The sequence below is a fragment of the Bufo bufo genome, chromosome 6 (assembly GCF_905171765.1).
Source record: "Bufo bufo chromosome 6, aBufBuf1.1, whole genome shotgun sequence".
Classification (NCBI taxonomy): domain Eukaryota; kingdom Metazoa; phylum Chordata; class Amphibia; order Anura; family Bufonidae; genus Bufo; species Bufo bufo.
In genome coordinates this window covers 52,987,205-53,001,234 of record NC_053394.1, presented here as the reverse complement: position 1 = coordinate 53,001,234, position 14,030 = coordinate 52,987,205, and the positions used below count along the sequence as shown (strand labels likewise).

At 41.6% G+C, this 14,030-nt stretch overlaps 1 protein-coding gene across 1 annotated transcript in view; it reads left to right on the top strand.

The window, feature by feature from the left end:
- LOC121004844 (alpha-2-macroglobulin-like) overlaps window positions 1-14,030 on the top strand; it is a 176,895-nt gene that overhangs the window by 31,810 nt on the left and 131,055 nt on the right. The window contains exons 9-13 of the mRNA XM_040437236.1: window positions 2,141-2,255; window positions 3,321-3,430; window positions 3,523-3,681; window positions 4,499-4,726; window positions 5,958-6,024. Of these exons, the coding sequence (XP_040293170.1) occupies window positions 2,141-2,255; window positions 3,321-3,430; window positions 3,523-3,681; window positions 4,499-4,726; window positions 5,958-6,024 (679 nt within the window). The remainder of the gene's footprint in view (window positions 1-2,140; window positions 2,256-3,320; window positions 3,431-3,522; window positions 3,682-4,498; window positions 4,727-5,957; window positions 6,025-14,030) is intronic.

Here is a 14,030-nt window from a genome sequence, read left to right as displayed (position 1 = left end):
TATTAGGTGATGTGCATCTCTGTAATGAGAAGGGGTGTGGTCTAATGACATCAACACCCTATATTAGGTGTGCATAATTATTAGGCAACTTCCTTTCCTTTGGCAAAATGGGTCAAAAGAAGGACTTGACAGGCTCAGAAAAGTCAAAAATAGTGAGATATCTTGCAGAGGGATGCAGCACTCTTAAAATTGCAAAGCTTCTGAAGCGTGATCATCGAACAATCAAGCATTTCATTCAAAATAGTCAACAGGGTCGCAAGAAGCGTGTGGAAAAACCAAGGCGCAAAATAACTGCCCATGAACTGAGAAAAGTCAAGCGTGCAGCTGCCAAGATGCCACTTGCCACCAGTTTGGCCATATTTCAGAGCTGCAACATCACTGGAGTGCCCAAAAGCACAAGGTGTGCAATACTCAGAGACATGGCCAAGGTAAGAAAGGCTGAAAGACGACCACCACTGAACAAGACACACAAGCTGAAACGTCAAGACTGGGCCAAGAAATATCTCAAGACTGATTTTTCTAAGGTTTTATGGACTGATGAAATGAGAGTGAGTCTTGATGGGCCAGATGGATGGGCCCGTGGCTGGATTGGTAAAGGGCAGAGAGCTCCAGTCTGACTCAGACGCCAGCAAGGTGGAGGTGGAGTACTGGTTTGGGCTGGTATCATCAAAGATGAGCTTGTGGGGCCTTTTCGGGTTGAGGATGGAGTCAAGCTCAACTCCCAGTCCTACTGCCAGTTTCTGGAAGACACCTTCTTCAAGCAGTGGTACAGGAAGAAGTCTGCATCCTTCAAGAAAAACATGATTTTCATGCAGGACAATGCTCCATCACACGCGTCCAAGTACTCCACAGCGTGGCTGGGAAGAAAGGGTATAAAAGAAGAAAATCTAATGACATGGCCTCCTTGTTCACCTGATCTGAACCCCATTGAGAACCTGTGGTCCATTATCAAATGTGAGATTTACAAGTAGGGAAAACAGTACACCTCTCTGAACAGTGTCTGGGAGGCTGTGGTTGCTGCTGCACGCAATGTTGATGGTAAACAGATCAAAACACTGACAGAATCCATGGATGGCAGCTTTTGAGTGTCCTTGCAACGAAAGGTGGCTATATTGGTCACTGATTTGTTTTTGTTTTGTTTTTGAATGTCAGAAATGTATATTTGTGAATGTTGAGATGTTATATTGGTTTCACTGGTAAAAATAAATAATTGAAATGGGTATATATTTGTTTTTTGTTAAGTTGCCTAATAATTATGCACAGTAATAGTCACCTGCACACACAGATATCCCCCTAAAATAGCTAAAACTAAAAACAAACTAAAAACTACTTCCAAAAATATTCAGCTTTGATATTAATGAGTTTTTTGGGTTCATTGAGAACATGGTTGTTGTTCAATAATAAAATTAATCCTCAAAAATACAACTTGCCTAATAATTCTGCATTCCCTGTAGTAATAAACCCTGTTAATGGCTGTAACACCCCAATAACAAGAACGGTTTGCTGGAATTACATAGCTGTATAATGGCAATTTGGGTGCCCAGTCAGTGCAGTAAGGTGTAATGGGATTATTCCTATTACCCAGACTGTAACCTGCCTTACTGAACCTTGTTCAACATAAATGCTGTGGAATGATTCCTCCCTATTCTTTCCCTACACCTTGAATAATCTTTCCTTGAACTTGTAAATTGTTTTTTTAGCACAATTAAGTTTTTTTCTACCACTGTCTTTAGCGCCTGCAGACATCTCTCCCTGCACTAAGTACACTGGAAAATGGCATCCAAGAATCCAAGATGGTAGAGGCTATTTATAGGGCTGTGACATCACAGTGCTGGCTGCTGATGAGCTGCATGCATGGCATTATGGGTGATCCCGTCTTCCCAGAGTTACTTTCTTAATGTCCTCATACGTGCAGCCTCCATTTTAGGAAAAAATTTGATTCGTTACCACGAATCGCAAGAAAATTTGACTTCGGTGCGAATCAAATTTTTCCTGAAATTCAGATCAACTTCCACTTTGTCAGCTTTGATTCGCTCATCTCTAGTCATCAATATTGAACTCCTGGAAAACATCTTAAAAAAGATGCAGATGGAAACTACCCCTTAATTGTTCTTGTGTGTTTGTCTTATTTTCCTCAAAGCTCGACAGATCTGGATGCCAAACCGTAGAGATCCAATCTGAAATCTTCAAATTAAACAAAACTGGCTTGGTAATGCAATTGACTGGTTTGGCCTCTATCACAGAAGAGGGGACTGGTAAGTGTTCTTATCTACTATTACTAAAGCCCCATGCAAATGAACATATCGCAGTTCAGCTAAATATGGATATGGTCCTTGTGCCATCCACATTTAAATTGTGGACCCATTGTTCCTTATCGGCCCGTGGTCTGCATTTTTATTTTATATATTCTATCTTTTAGCAGGATAGACATATGAATTTGTAAAGCATATGGGTGAAGCATGTCCTATACTTTTCCTATACTTGGCTGCAATAGGTGAACCCTGGACTGTCAATGAGTCCCCCCCAAAAAAAAGCAGAACCACACTGACCACATTCGTATTTTGTGGATCCATAATTTGTGAACCGCAAAAAGGTGTGGATTAGGTCTCAGTCAAATTTCAGTAAACTACAATTAGTATTTAATCAGCTTTTATGACAGTGGAGCCAAAAGAGAAAAAGTATAGTGGAAAGATGTGTGCTGGTTTGCCTTGCAAATACTGATGGAAAATACTGACCAAGTGACCAAATACTGACCGTATGAAAGACCTAAATCTGGGTTTCCACATTCACATTTTAAGACAGCCTGCCGGATCCGCGCTAACGCTAGCCCACTGTGCCGCCGGAAGTCTGCTCTGGCACCATTCACAATAATGGGGGCGGGCAGGAGGTCCTGCCACAGCACAACAAACATGCCGAGATGAGGCTGGACAAAAACTACAGCATGCTGCGGTTTTTGTCCGGCCACCTCTTGGCTTGTTTGCCGTGCTGCGGCCAGACCTCTGGCCCGACCCTATTATAGTGAATAGGGCCAGAGTGGACCTCCAGCGGCACGGTGGGCTAGCGTTAGCATGGATACGGCAGGCTGTTTCCCCGCCAAAACAGCCTACTGGACACTGCTACCGCGAGTGTGAAAGTATCCTTAATGCCGTTTTTTAAGCCAAAACCAGGTGTGGATCTTAAAGGGATAGTGAGTGTAAAGGACATATACTAACTCATCTGTAAAGACTGTTTCAGTAAACTCAAACCAGTAAACGTAGCCTTGAGGTGGAAAAATATTCAAAAGTGTTTTCTTTTTACTTATTTTTCAACTTTTTATGTAGGGGTGGATCAGTCAACATCCAGTCAAACAAGCATATCCACTGTCATCAACAGATTGTCATTTGTTCATACTGATAAGGACTATAAGCCTGGGATACCATATAGTGGACTGGTGAGTGTTATAGGACCCCTTCTCCTGTATATAGTATTTGCATTGCAGGTCATACATTGCATTTACAGTATATCTTATGATTTATTTTTCAGATTAAAGTGGAAGATGCTGATGGTAATCCAATACCAGACATTGCGGTTTTTCTCCAGAGCAGACCTGATTTAGTCAATCTGACTTTAGTGACAGATGAGAATGGTCAAGCATCCTTTACTTTAAATACCAGCAACTGGGAAGCCAAAATGTACTTGAAGGTACCAATCAATGTCTGCTTAGCTTACAGTAGGCTACAATTTGTGTGTGTGATGGGGATCAGAATCTCTTCACTGTGTGCTGTGTATGGTAGACATCAAAGCAGCTCATTTCCTGTTTCTGCTCAAACCTCGCCCTTCCCTCTACATCTACGTCTATAGACAACAGTTGTACCCTGATCTGACCTTTATCTCTTTGCTTCCTGTGTATGGATTTTAACAGTGAACTTGGCCTGAGTGAACAAAAGGGACACAGAAAGAGGCATTTTTCTGTGATAAGATATATTCCAAAAGTTCTTATTTCACCTTATATTTATTATTTTTCTATATACAATATATTCTATTTATTTATTTATTTATTAAGGTAAAGTAGTTTGGTATATATATATATATAAATATATATATATCTGAACTGATGCCTCACAGGACTGGGGTTTTGTATAAGTTCTTCTATTTACCCCCCACTTCCCATAAAAAAACTTTGTAGTGCTTAAATTGTTATATTATCAACTAAGAGACCCATGTGAAAGATTCTATAGCATTTGTGCTTGTCACATTTCAGACATGCACTCTTTCGTACGTGAGTTTTGATTACACAGGGTGGGATCTTGACACTCCATAGGATTTGCATTGAGTGCGAATCCTCTCTTAAGTGAATCTTCCAAGTGTGATGCGATGTGTGGGGTATTAGGAACTGTTTAACAAGCATTTTTATACTTACTATTACATTTTTGTTCTTTTTACCCTAGACATCAACAGCATTAGGCATTAATAATATTTTAGTAACTTTCTCCCATTACAATTTACTTATTTTTTGTAGGCTAGAACACACCTGGACACTGAGCCATATACTCCTGGTGAAATCAGGCCTAGTTATGGTATAGCCTCCTTGCATGTTGCCCAGTTCTACACTCGGAGCAAGAGCTTCTTGAAGCTCTACCATTTGGACAAAGTTCTTTCATGTGAGGGGCATCAGGAGGTTTTAGTTGAATATATCATTCAGTACTCTGAGCTGATGGAGGCCAAACAACTCTATCTACATTATCTGGTGAGCAACAACACAATAAATCAATGATGCATGGTTCCAAGTTATATTCTAGTTATCATGCAGACGTCTATTTAGGTATAATTATATGCAATACACTGGGATAAAAGGTACAATCAAAGATTTGCCAAAATTTCTGTATAATCATCTATAAATAAGAACTAGCTTTATACAACTACAGTAAATAAGCCTACTAGTACCGTTTACAAATAGATATCACTGGTTTGGCTGATAATCTAAGCAGGTATGAGCGAATTAATTTGAATTGATTGGTCTAATTAGCAAGAGCTCCCCACCTCTGAGGGGCTGTCGCACACAAGTGCCCACTTGCTGTTTGATTGCCAGAGCTGGACATATACAGTAGCCCGACCCTGCCAATCTCCTGCCTGTGCCACTGCTCAGTGTATTGCCCCTTCCTTGGATAGAAACTACCACAGACTGAAAGTGACTGCTGCATTCATGACCCCATGATGATCTCTTGTCTGCAGTGGTGTCTGAATCAGTGTGTATATATATACTCATAAGCACTTCCTACCTTGCTCTTGCTATATATATGCTGCGAACTGTGAATAGTAATGCTTTCTAGTGCAATGTTTTTGTTTTTTTTCTAGTGTAAAGCTTTAGTTTAAATGTCAGTTCTTGTTCCTCTGTCCATGGCATCTAGGATTGCTCCAAACAACATTTCATTGTATTGTACATTGTATTACATTGTATTGTACAGTGACAATAAAGGTATCTTATCTTATCTTATCTTATTTTAGTGGTGCCAGCGTAGAAGCACTGATTCGATTTCGGGTATGCTGCTACTCGGAAATGTTGCAGCGCACATGCAGTCACTGTTCGGGAAGACAAATGAGTGCTTCTACACTAATGCATCTACATTGAGAAGCGGAGCAAACAAAAAATAAACAGGTTTTAAAGACAGATCCGTCTTGGCTATTTTAGATATAATAAAACTGGATCTGTTCAGAACGGATGCAGACAGTTGTATTATTTTGACGGAAGCGTTTTTGCTGATCCATGACGGATCTAGCAAAAACACTGGTGTGAAAAAATGTCCTATTCTTGTCCATTTTGTGGCATTTTAAGGCATTGTTAAAATTGATGATCTGCAAAAAAAAAACAAAAACTGATGCAATCTCTAATTCTTTGAATCATAAAATGAATCTGTACATGTTTTATATTATATTTTCTATACGTATTTATCTAAAACGTTATTTTATTTATTTTATAGTTACTTTCTAAATCTTCAATAAAAGATTATGGGTCTGTAGAAATTAACATTAAAAATGATGCTGAAGGTAAGATCTCTTGCTGAAATTTCTATTGTCCTGTAACCAACATTTCATGATATGATGAGTCGGTGGATCAGAATACAGTATCTTCCATTTTAGGATTGATTAAAAAAACATTTAGCTAAAAATATATAAATTCTAATCAGATTGTACTTTAGATTTGGTTTCCAATACATTTGTATTTCAATAACGAAAAAATGTTTTGTGAAGAATAGTGATGGACGAACATCTGCCGGGACGGTTCGCGAACGCGATCGCGCGAATGCGATCAAATGTTCGCAAACCGCAAGTTCGCAGCGGGTCCCATTCATTTTAATAGCAGGCGAACCTGAAAAACCTTCAGCTCATATTTGCAGCCAAGAAATAATTACTAAAAGTGCACAAATAGTCCCACAACATGGACAGTGACATACTAGATGTATTATTCGAATTTGCGATCTGCATTCATTAATTTTTTCAATGCGAAATAGCTGCAATATAATTTTCACGTACGCACATGCGCAAATGCACTATACAGTACCCAAAAGTATATTGGTATATAACACCCTGCTTCAATCAGTTTTTTTGAGGGGCGACTGGTATATCACACCAGTAGAAATTATTTGTTCCAATAACGCTTGTCCCTCTATATACCTGCAGTATCGCAGCAGAACCGCACACAACTGCCGCACAATACAAATGCACTATAATATACTTTCTAACATAGAAACTATATTATAACATTGTACACAGAAGGCAATCCATTAGAATATACATAAAGATAAAACGTAACCTTTAATAATGTTACTATGAGGGTCTATTAACACGTCCGTAAGTGTTTTGCAGATCCGCAAAACACGGACACCGGCAATGTGCATTTGCGGACCGCACATCGCCGGCACTATAATAGAAAATGCCTAATCTTGTCTGCAATTGTGGACAAGAATAGGACATGTTCTTTTTTTTTCCGGAAACGGAAGCACGGATGCGTAAGTGCGGATCCGCAAATGCGGATGCGGACAGCACATTCCGGACCCATTGAAAATGAATGGGTCTGCACCCCTTCCTTAAAATTGCGGAACGGATGCGGACCCATTTTGCGGACGTGTGAATGGAAAAGATATCCCTCAAAATTAAAATAAATGAAATTATTAAAGTTAAGCAAAAAGCATTGATGTGGTAGGCAATAACAAGTGCTCGGCGGAACTAAATCAGAAACCATATGTCCTACCACAATCCGGGGGGTTCCAGTGCACATCCATGAATCCTTGAGGGAAAGCAAAAAACATCTATCCCTGGGCTAGATGATGATGTGGTAGGACAGGGTGGGCAAAGAACTGTCCCTGATATAGCCCTACAGGGGGGTGCTATCCTGGCCCTGACAGCCTAACCAGAGACCAGGCACCCTGATAAGAGCGACCCCATCCGGAACATTACCCTATATAAATATGGCCCTAGTAAGCCCCTAGTCATTAGGCCCCTGACTTCCAGGTGATCACTATATAGATCTATGTGTTTTTGACTCATTATAAAAGTATATTATAAGTACAGGTCCTTCTAAAAAAATTTGCATATTGTGATAAAGTTCATTATTTTCTGTAATGTACTGATAAACATTAGACTTTCATATATTTTAGATTCATTACACACAACTGAAGTAGTTCAAGCCTTTTCTTGTTTTAATATTGATGATTTTGGCATACAGCTCATGAAAACCCCAAATTCCTATCTCAAAAAATTAGCATATTTCATCCGACCAATAAAAGAAAAGTGTTTTTAATACAAAAAAAAGTCAACCTTCAAATAATTAAGTTCAGTTATGCACTCAATACTTGGTCGGGAATCCTTTTGCAGAAATGACTGCTTCAATGCGGTGTGGCATGGAGGCAATCAGCCTGTGGCACTGCTGAGGTGTTATGGAGGCCCAGGATGCTTCGATAGCGGCCTTAAGCTCATCCAGAGTGTTGGGTCTTGCGTCTCTCAACTTTCTCTTCCCAATATCCCACAGATTCTCTATGGGGTTCAGGTCAGGAGAGTTGGCAGGCCAATTGAGCACAGTAATACCATGGTCAGTAAACCATTTACCAGTGGTTTTGGCACTGTGAGCAGGTGCCAGGTCGTGCTGAAAAATGAAATCTTCATCTCCATAAAGCTTTTCAGCAGATGGAAGCATGAAGTGCTCCAAAATCTCCTGATAGCTAGCTGCATTGACCCTGCCCTTGATAAAACACAGTGGACCAACACCAGCAGCTGACATGGCACCCCAGACCATCACTGACTGTGGGTACTTGACACTGGACTTCACGCATTTTGGCTTTTCCCTCTCCCCAGTCTTCCTCCAGACTCAGTCCACTGCTTCCGCAGGTCCCCCAAGGTCTGGAATAGGTCCTTCTCCACAATCTTCCTCAGGGTCCGGTCACCTCTTCTCGTTGTGCAGCGTTTTCTGCCACACTTTTTCCTTCCCACAGACTTCCCACTGAGGTGCCTTGATACAGCACTCTGGGAACAGCCTATTCGTTCAGAAATTTCTTTCTGTGTCTTACCCTCTTGCTTGAGGGTGTCAATGATGGCCTTCTGGACAGCAGTCAGGTCGGCAGTCTTACCCATGATTGTGGTTTTGAGTAATGAACCAGACTGGGAGTTTTTAAAAGCCTCAGGAATCTTTTGCAGGTGTTTAGAGTTAATTAGTTGATTCAGATGATTAAGTTAATAGCTCGTTTAGAGAACCTTTTCATGATATGCTAATTTTTAGAGATAGGAATTTTGGGTTTTCATGAGCTGTATGCCAAAATCATCAATATTAAAACAAGAAAAGGCTTGAACTACTTCAGTTGTGTGTAATGAATCTAAAATATATGAAAGTCTAATGTTTATCAGTACATTACAGAAAATAATGAACTTTATCACAATATGCTAATTTTTTGAGAAGGACCTGTATATCGCACCCCTCTGTGTATCACACCTATCGATAGCACACCTATACTAGTGCTTAAAATGACTTTTGTGGCCCTATTAGCTAGCGTTTGGTGTCCCTAACCGCCTGTCCCTGCTCCACACAGAAACCTCTCCCTACACTGGCAAAAGACTAAATGTAAAATGGCAGCCAGATCAGGTTTATTTATAAGGTAGGGGGTATGTCCATGTGCTGAAATGTCTCAATTGTCTGTCCTGTACCACCTGATGGATGTGTCATGGGTCAAAATTCTTCACAATGTAAAATAATATGGCAGGTGCGAATACAGATGGAGTAGAGTTAACACTCCTGTTTTCTGAGATTTCTGAGTTGTGTTATCTAATCTAGTGATGAGCGGCAGGGGCAATATTCGAATTCGCGATATTTCACGAATATTTGGGTGAATATTCGCCATATATTCGAGAATTCACGAATTCATGATCTCCAGGCATTATTTTCTTGATTGCAAATATTCGCGATTACGAATATATTTTGCGATATTCTAAATATGTGCAAATTCTTGAAGTGCCGATATTCGCTATTAAAATTCGCAATTCGAATATTCGTGATCAACACTAATCTAATCTAAGCAAACACCTTCAATTGCTTTTCAATGGCTTTTGTCTCAAGATAACGCGATGAGTTAAGAAATTTTAGTTAAGAGCTGGAGTGCTAACCCTGCTACATCTGTATCTCCATATGTTCGCATGTTTGGCAAATCACGAACACGCAAAGTTCGCCGCAAAGCAACCGCCGGGCGAACCGTAAGGCCATCTCTAGTGAAGAAATTAAATTCATGCCTGCTACAAGCATGGCTATATTTACACCACTATCTCCACCTATGTATTCTACATAACAAAGTTGGCTAAACTATGTCTCCTTTGGAGACTACAACAAGTTTCCTATAACTTACCAAATTTGGCAAGTGAAGGAAAATTTCACAAATTTTATAGCTAAAATATCCATACATCATTATTGGCAACATTTTAGTGGCTTTTTTATGATTGTTCTTGGGTTCCTTGAAAAGATTTTTTGAATCCTAATGTTTACAACTAGAGATGAGCGAGTTGAAGCTGACAAAGTGAAATTCAAATTAGAATTTCAGGAAAAATTTGGTTTGCACCGAAGCCGAATTTCCTCGCGATTCGTGGTAACGAATCACATTTTTTCCTAAAATGGCTGCTGTACGTGTGAGGACATGGAGCAAGGAACTTTGGGAAGGCGGAGTCACCCATAATGCCATGCATGCTGCCAATCAGCAGCCAGCCCTGTGATGTCACAGCCCTATAAATAGCCTCAGCCATCTTGGATTCTGCCATTTTCCAGTGTACTTAGTGCATGAAGAGAAGTCAACAGGCGCTAGGAACAGTACTAGAAAAAAACTTCATTATGCGTAAAAAAAACTATTTACAAGCGCAGGGAAAGATTATTCAAGGTGTAGGGAAAGGATGGGGAGGAATCATTCCACAGCATTTATGTTAAACAGCGTTCAGTAGGCCAGGTTACAGACTTGGTAATAGGAATAATCCTATTACACCTTGCTGCACTGACTGGGGATCCAAATTGCCATTATACAGCTCTGCAATTCCAGCAAACCGTTCTTGTTATTGGGGTGCAAATGCTGTTTGATACAGCCATTAATAGGGTTTATTACAAGGAAATATTTCTACGTCTTATTTGCCCTTGTGCGGTGCAGTTATATGTTGTAAAGCATTTTTTGGCTTGTATTAGTGGGGAAAAAAGGCTTATTAGCCGTTGTGTGGTGAAGTGCTAAAATTCCAGCCCTTTTTGTCGTGTATTATTTGCAAAAGTAAAATATATTTGCCGTCCAGAGGTGCAGTTATATGTTCTAAAGCCTTTTGTGGCGGGTATTAGTGCAAAAAGAAAAAATATATTTGCAGTTCAGCGGCACAGTTATATGTTCTTATGCCTTTTCTGGCGTGTATTAGTGGAAAAGAAGGAATATATTTGCTGTTCAGCGGTGCAGTTATATGTTCTAAATAGGGTATGTCACGGGAAGGGAAGGTAGAAGGAAGGGCACCCCCTAGACTGCCACCCTCAACCCTGTCCCTGCCTACTTGCACCACCCGCCCTAGGTGACGGGGCGCAACTGGGCGACGGTCCCTAACCTCCGTAAGTTCCGGGTAGGGGAGGAAGGAACAGAGAGGGTACCGGACAGCTAGGCAGAGAACTGTACGCGAGATGCAGGCAAAGGCGGGTCAGCTAGCCGAGGTCAGTCCGGGAGGTCACGTCAATACAAAGGGAAGAGGCAGGTGGCAAATCCGAGAACGAGCCGAGGTCAAAATCCAAGATGTAGCGTCAAAACCAAGGAAGCAGGCAAAGGGAGGTCAGGAATCGGTCAAGGACAAATTCCAGAGGTCAATCAATAGAGTAGCTAACAATACACACAGCCTAAGAGACTAAAATCACAGGCAACCTGTAGCCAGCAGGCCACCTGTGAGGGTCATGTGACGTGGCCAGCTTCACATGACCGACAGACAGACAAGTCGAGCACCGAGTGATCAGCTCGGCGCTCAAGGCAGACCTAGGAGCAGGGAGCCTCCCAGCTAGCAAAGCCACCCTGGGAACGAGGCCAAACACAGATCCTCGCTCCCGAAGCTAAGCAGCAGGTCTGCGGCTGATGGGTGACCGAGTGCGCCTTTGGCGCCCCGTTACAGTACCCCCCCTTCCACGAGGGGCCTCTGGAGCAGCCCGGGGGGTGACTGGGACAGGAAGATCCTCCAGAAGGAATGTGAATGGATTAATCGGCTCCGTCCCAGTCTCCCCTCGGGATTAATGAGAGATTGACATTTTCTTGTTTCCTTTGACTGCCTTTAGTCTATAATTTGGTGCCTTTTTCTAGATTGTCCCTTGTTATGTATTGCCAGGCCCGATGTAATTTTGAATACTCTTAAACTGGCCAGATGCGGGAAGTATCTGAATCTAAGTATCATTATAACCAACGAACATGACTTTTTCGTTGGATAATATAACATCCTCTATATTTTTCTTAGGCTGCTTGATGGTTTTTGGTGAAGGTTTCATTCACCACATTTGATGAATATACCTCTGTCTCCTCTCCACCATGTATTTCTCTGCCCATAGATATGTGACCATTCTTGGATGCTTTTAATGGGTATCTATGTGTCTTACCCTGTTGGGATAATTGCGACCAGACATGGGTCTGTATATAGTCTGGGTCCCTATAGGTATGATTTGTATAGGAGGTTGGTGAATATGCGGATAGAGAGCACTGTACAGCGCATTGGGGCATCCCTCATTTTCGCTACATGCCTTAGATGTCATAGAAACCAGTTGACCCGATGTGATCACATGCCTGTGTTCCAATGCGTTCCACTGGCCGGAAGCATGTGACCGGAACCGAGCGCGCTGAACTGAGCGCTGGGCTGCGTTCCACGGGCCGGAAGATAAGTACATCCTATGACAGGAAATGACAGAATTGTGGTATTTTTGAATGTGGTGAGCATATAAATAGGGGACACCTGGTGAACACAGGGATGGGCTGAATGAGGAGTTTGGGACGATCGGATCCTGAGACGGACAACAGACTGTAAGTTGGGGAATTGCTTCCCCCTCGTTTTTACTAACTAGACTGCGATTGTTGACCATTAGCGTTTGTTCTTTGCAGTATGGGTCATCTATGTTCATTGAAGGAATTCACTAACTGCACCATTGGACCTATGATGTTTAAAGTGAGTGTACAGAGATTGTGAGTTCATTTCTATTGTTTTGGGCATCGGTGGAGGTTTTTTATAGGATACGCTTTGTTCTCTACCATGTATCTTTCTTCCACAGGTGTCTGCAATGAACTGTGGCTAAGCTATACAACGGTCTTGGTGTCCTGACTAAACTGTCTGCATTGTGTCCTAGTGATTGAGATCCCCTCCAGCCACTGACAAATGGTCCCCTTTTTTATTATGGGGGTATCATTTATATAACTACGGATATCTCACTATCCATATTGATATCCGTCACCCAAATCCTACTGACCCCCTGATGATCCCATAAAGTGGGGGAAACGCGTCAGGGCAATTTTAATGACGTATATCTGATGGTGTACTGTGCACCTAGCTAATTGCCTGACCTTAGGACTACAGGTTCTTCTCAAAAAATTAGCATATTGTGATAAAGTTCATTATTTTCTGTAATGTACTGATAAACATTAGACTTTCATATATTTTAGATTCATAATACACAACTGAAGTAGTTCAAGCCTTTTCTTGTTTTAATATTGATGATTTTGGCATACAGCTCATAAAAACCCAAAATTCCTATCTCAAAATATTAGCATATTTCATCCGACCAATAAAAGAAAAGTGTTTTTAATACAAAAAAAGTCAACCTTCAAATAATTAAGTTCAGTTATGCACTCAATACTTGGTCGGGAATCCTTTTGCAGAAATGACTGCTTCAATGCGGCGTGGCATGGAGGCAATCAGCCTGTGGCACTGCTGAGGTGTTATGGAGGCCCAGGATGCTTCGATAGCGGCCTTAAGCTCATCCAGAGTGTTGGGTCTTGCGTCTCTCAACTTTCTCTTCCCAATATCCCACAGATTCTCTATGGGGTTCAGGTCAGGAGAGTTGGCAGGCCAATTGAGCACAGTAATACCATGGTCAGTAAACCATTTACCAGTGGTTTTGGCACTGTGAGCAGGTGCCAGGTCGTGCTGAAAAATGAAATCTTCATCTCCATAAAGCTTTTCAGCAGATGGAAGCATGAAGTGCTCCAAAATCTCCTGATAGCTAGCTGCATTGACCCTGCCCTTGATAAAACACAGTGGACCAACACCAGAAGCTGACATGGCACCCCAGACCATCACTGACTGTGGGTACTTGACACTGGACTTCAGGCATTTTGGCATTTCCCTCTCCCCAGTCTTCCTCCAGACTCTGGCACCTTGATTTCCGAATGACATGCAAAATTTGCTTTCATCCGAAAAAAGTACTTTGGACCACTGAGCAACAGTCCAGTGCTGCTTCTCTGTAGCCCAGGTCAGGCGCTTCTGCCGCTGTTTCTGGTTCAAAAGTGGCTTGACCTGGGGAATGCGGCACCTGTAGC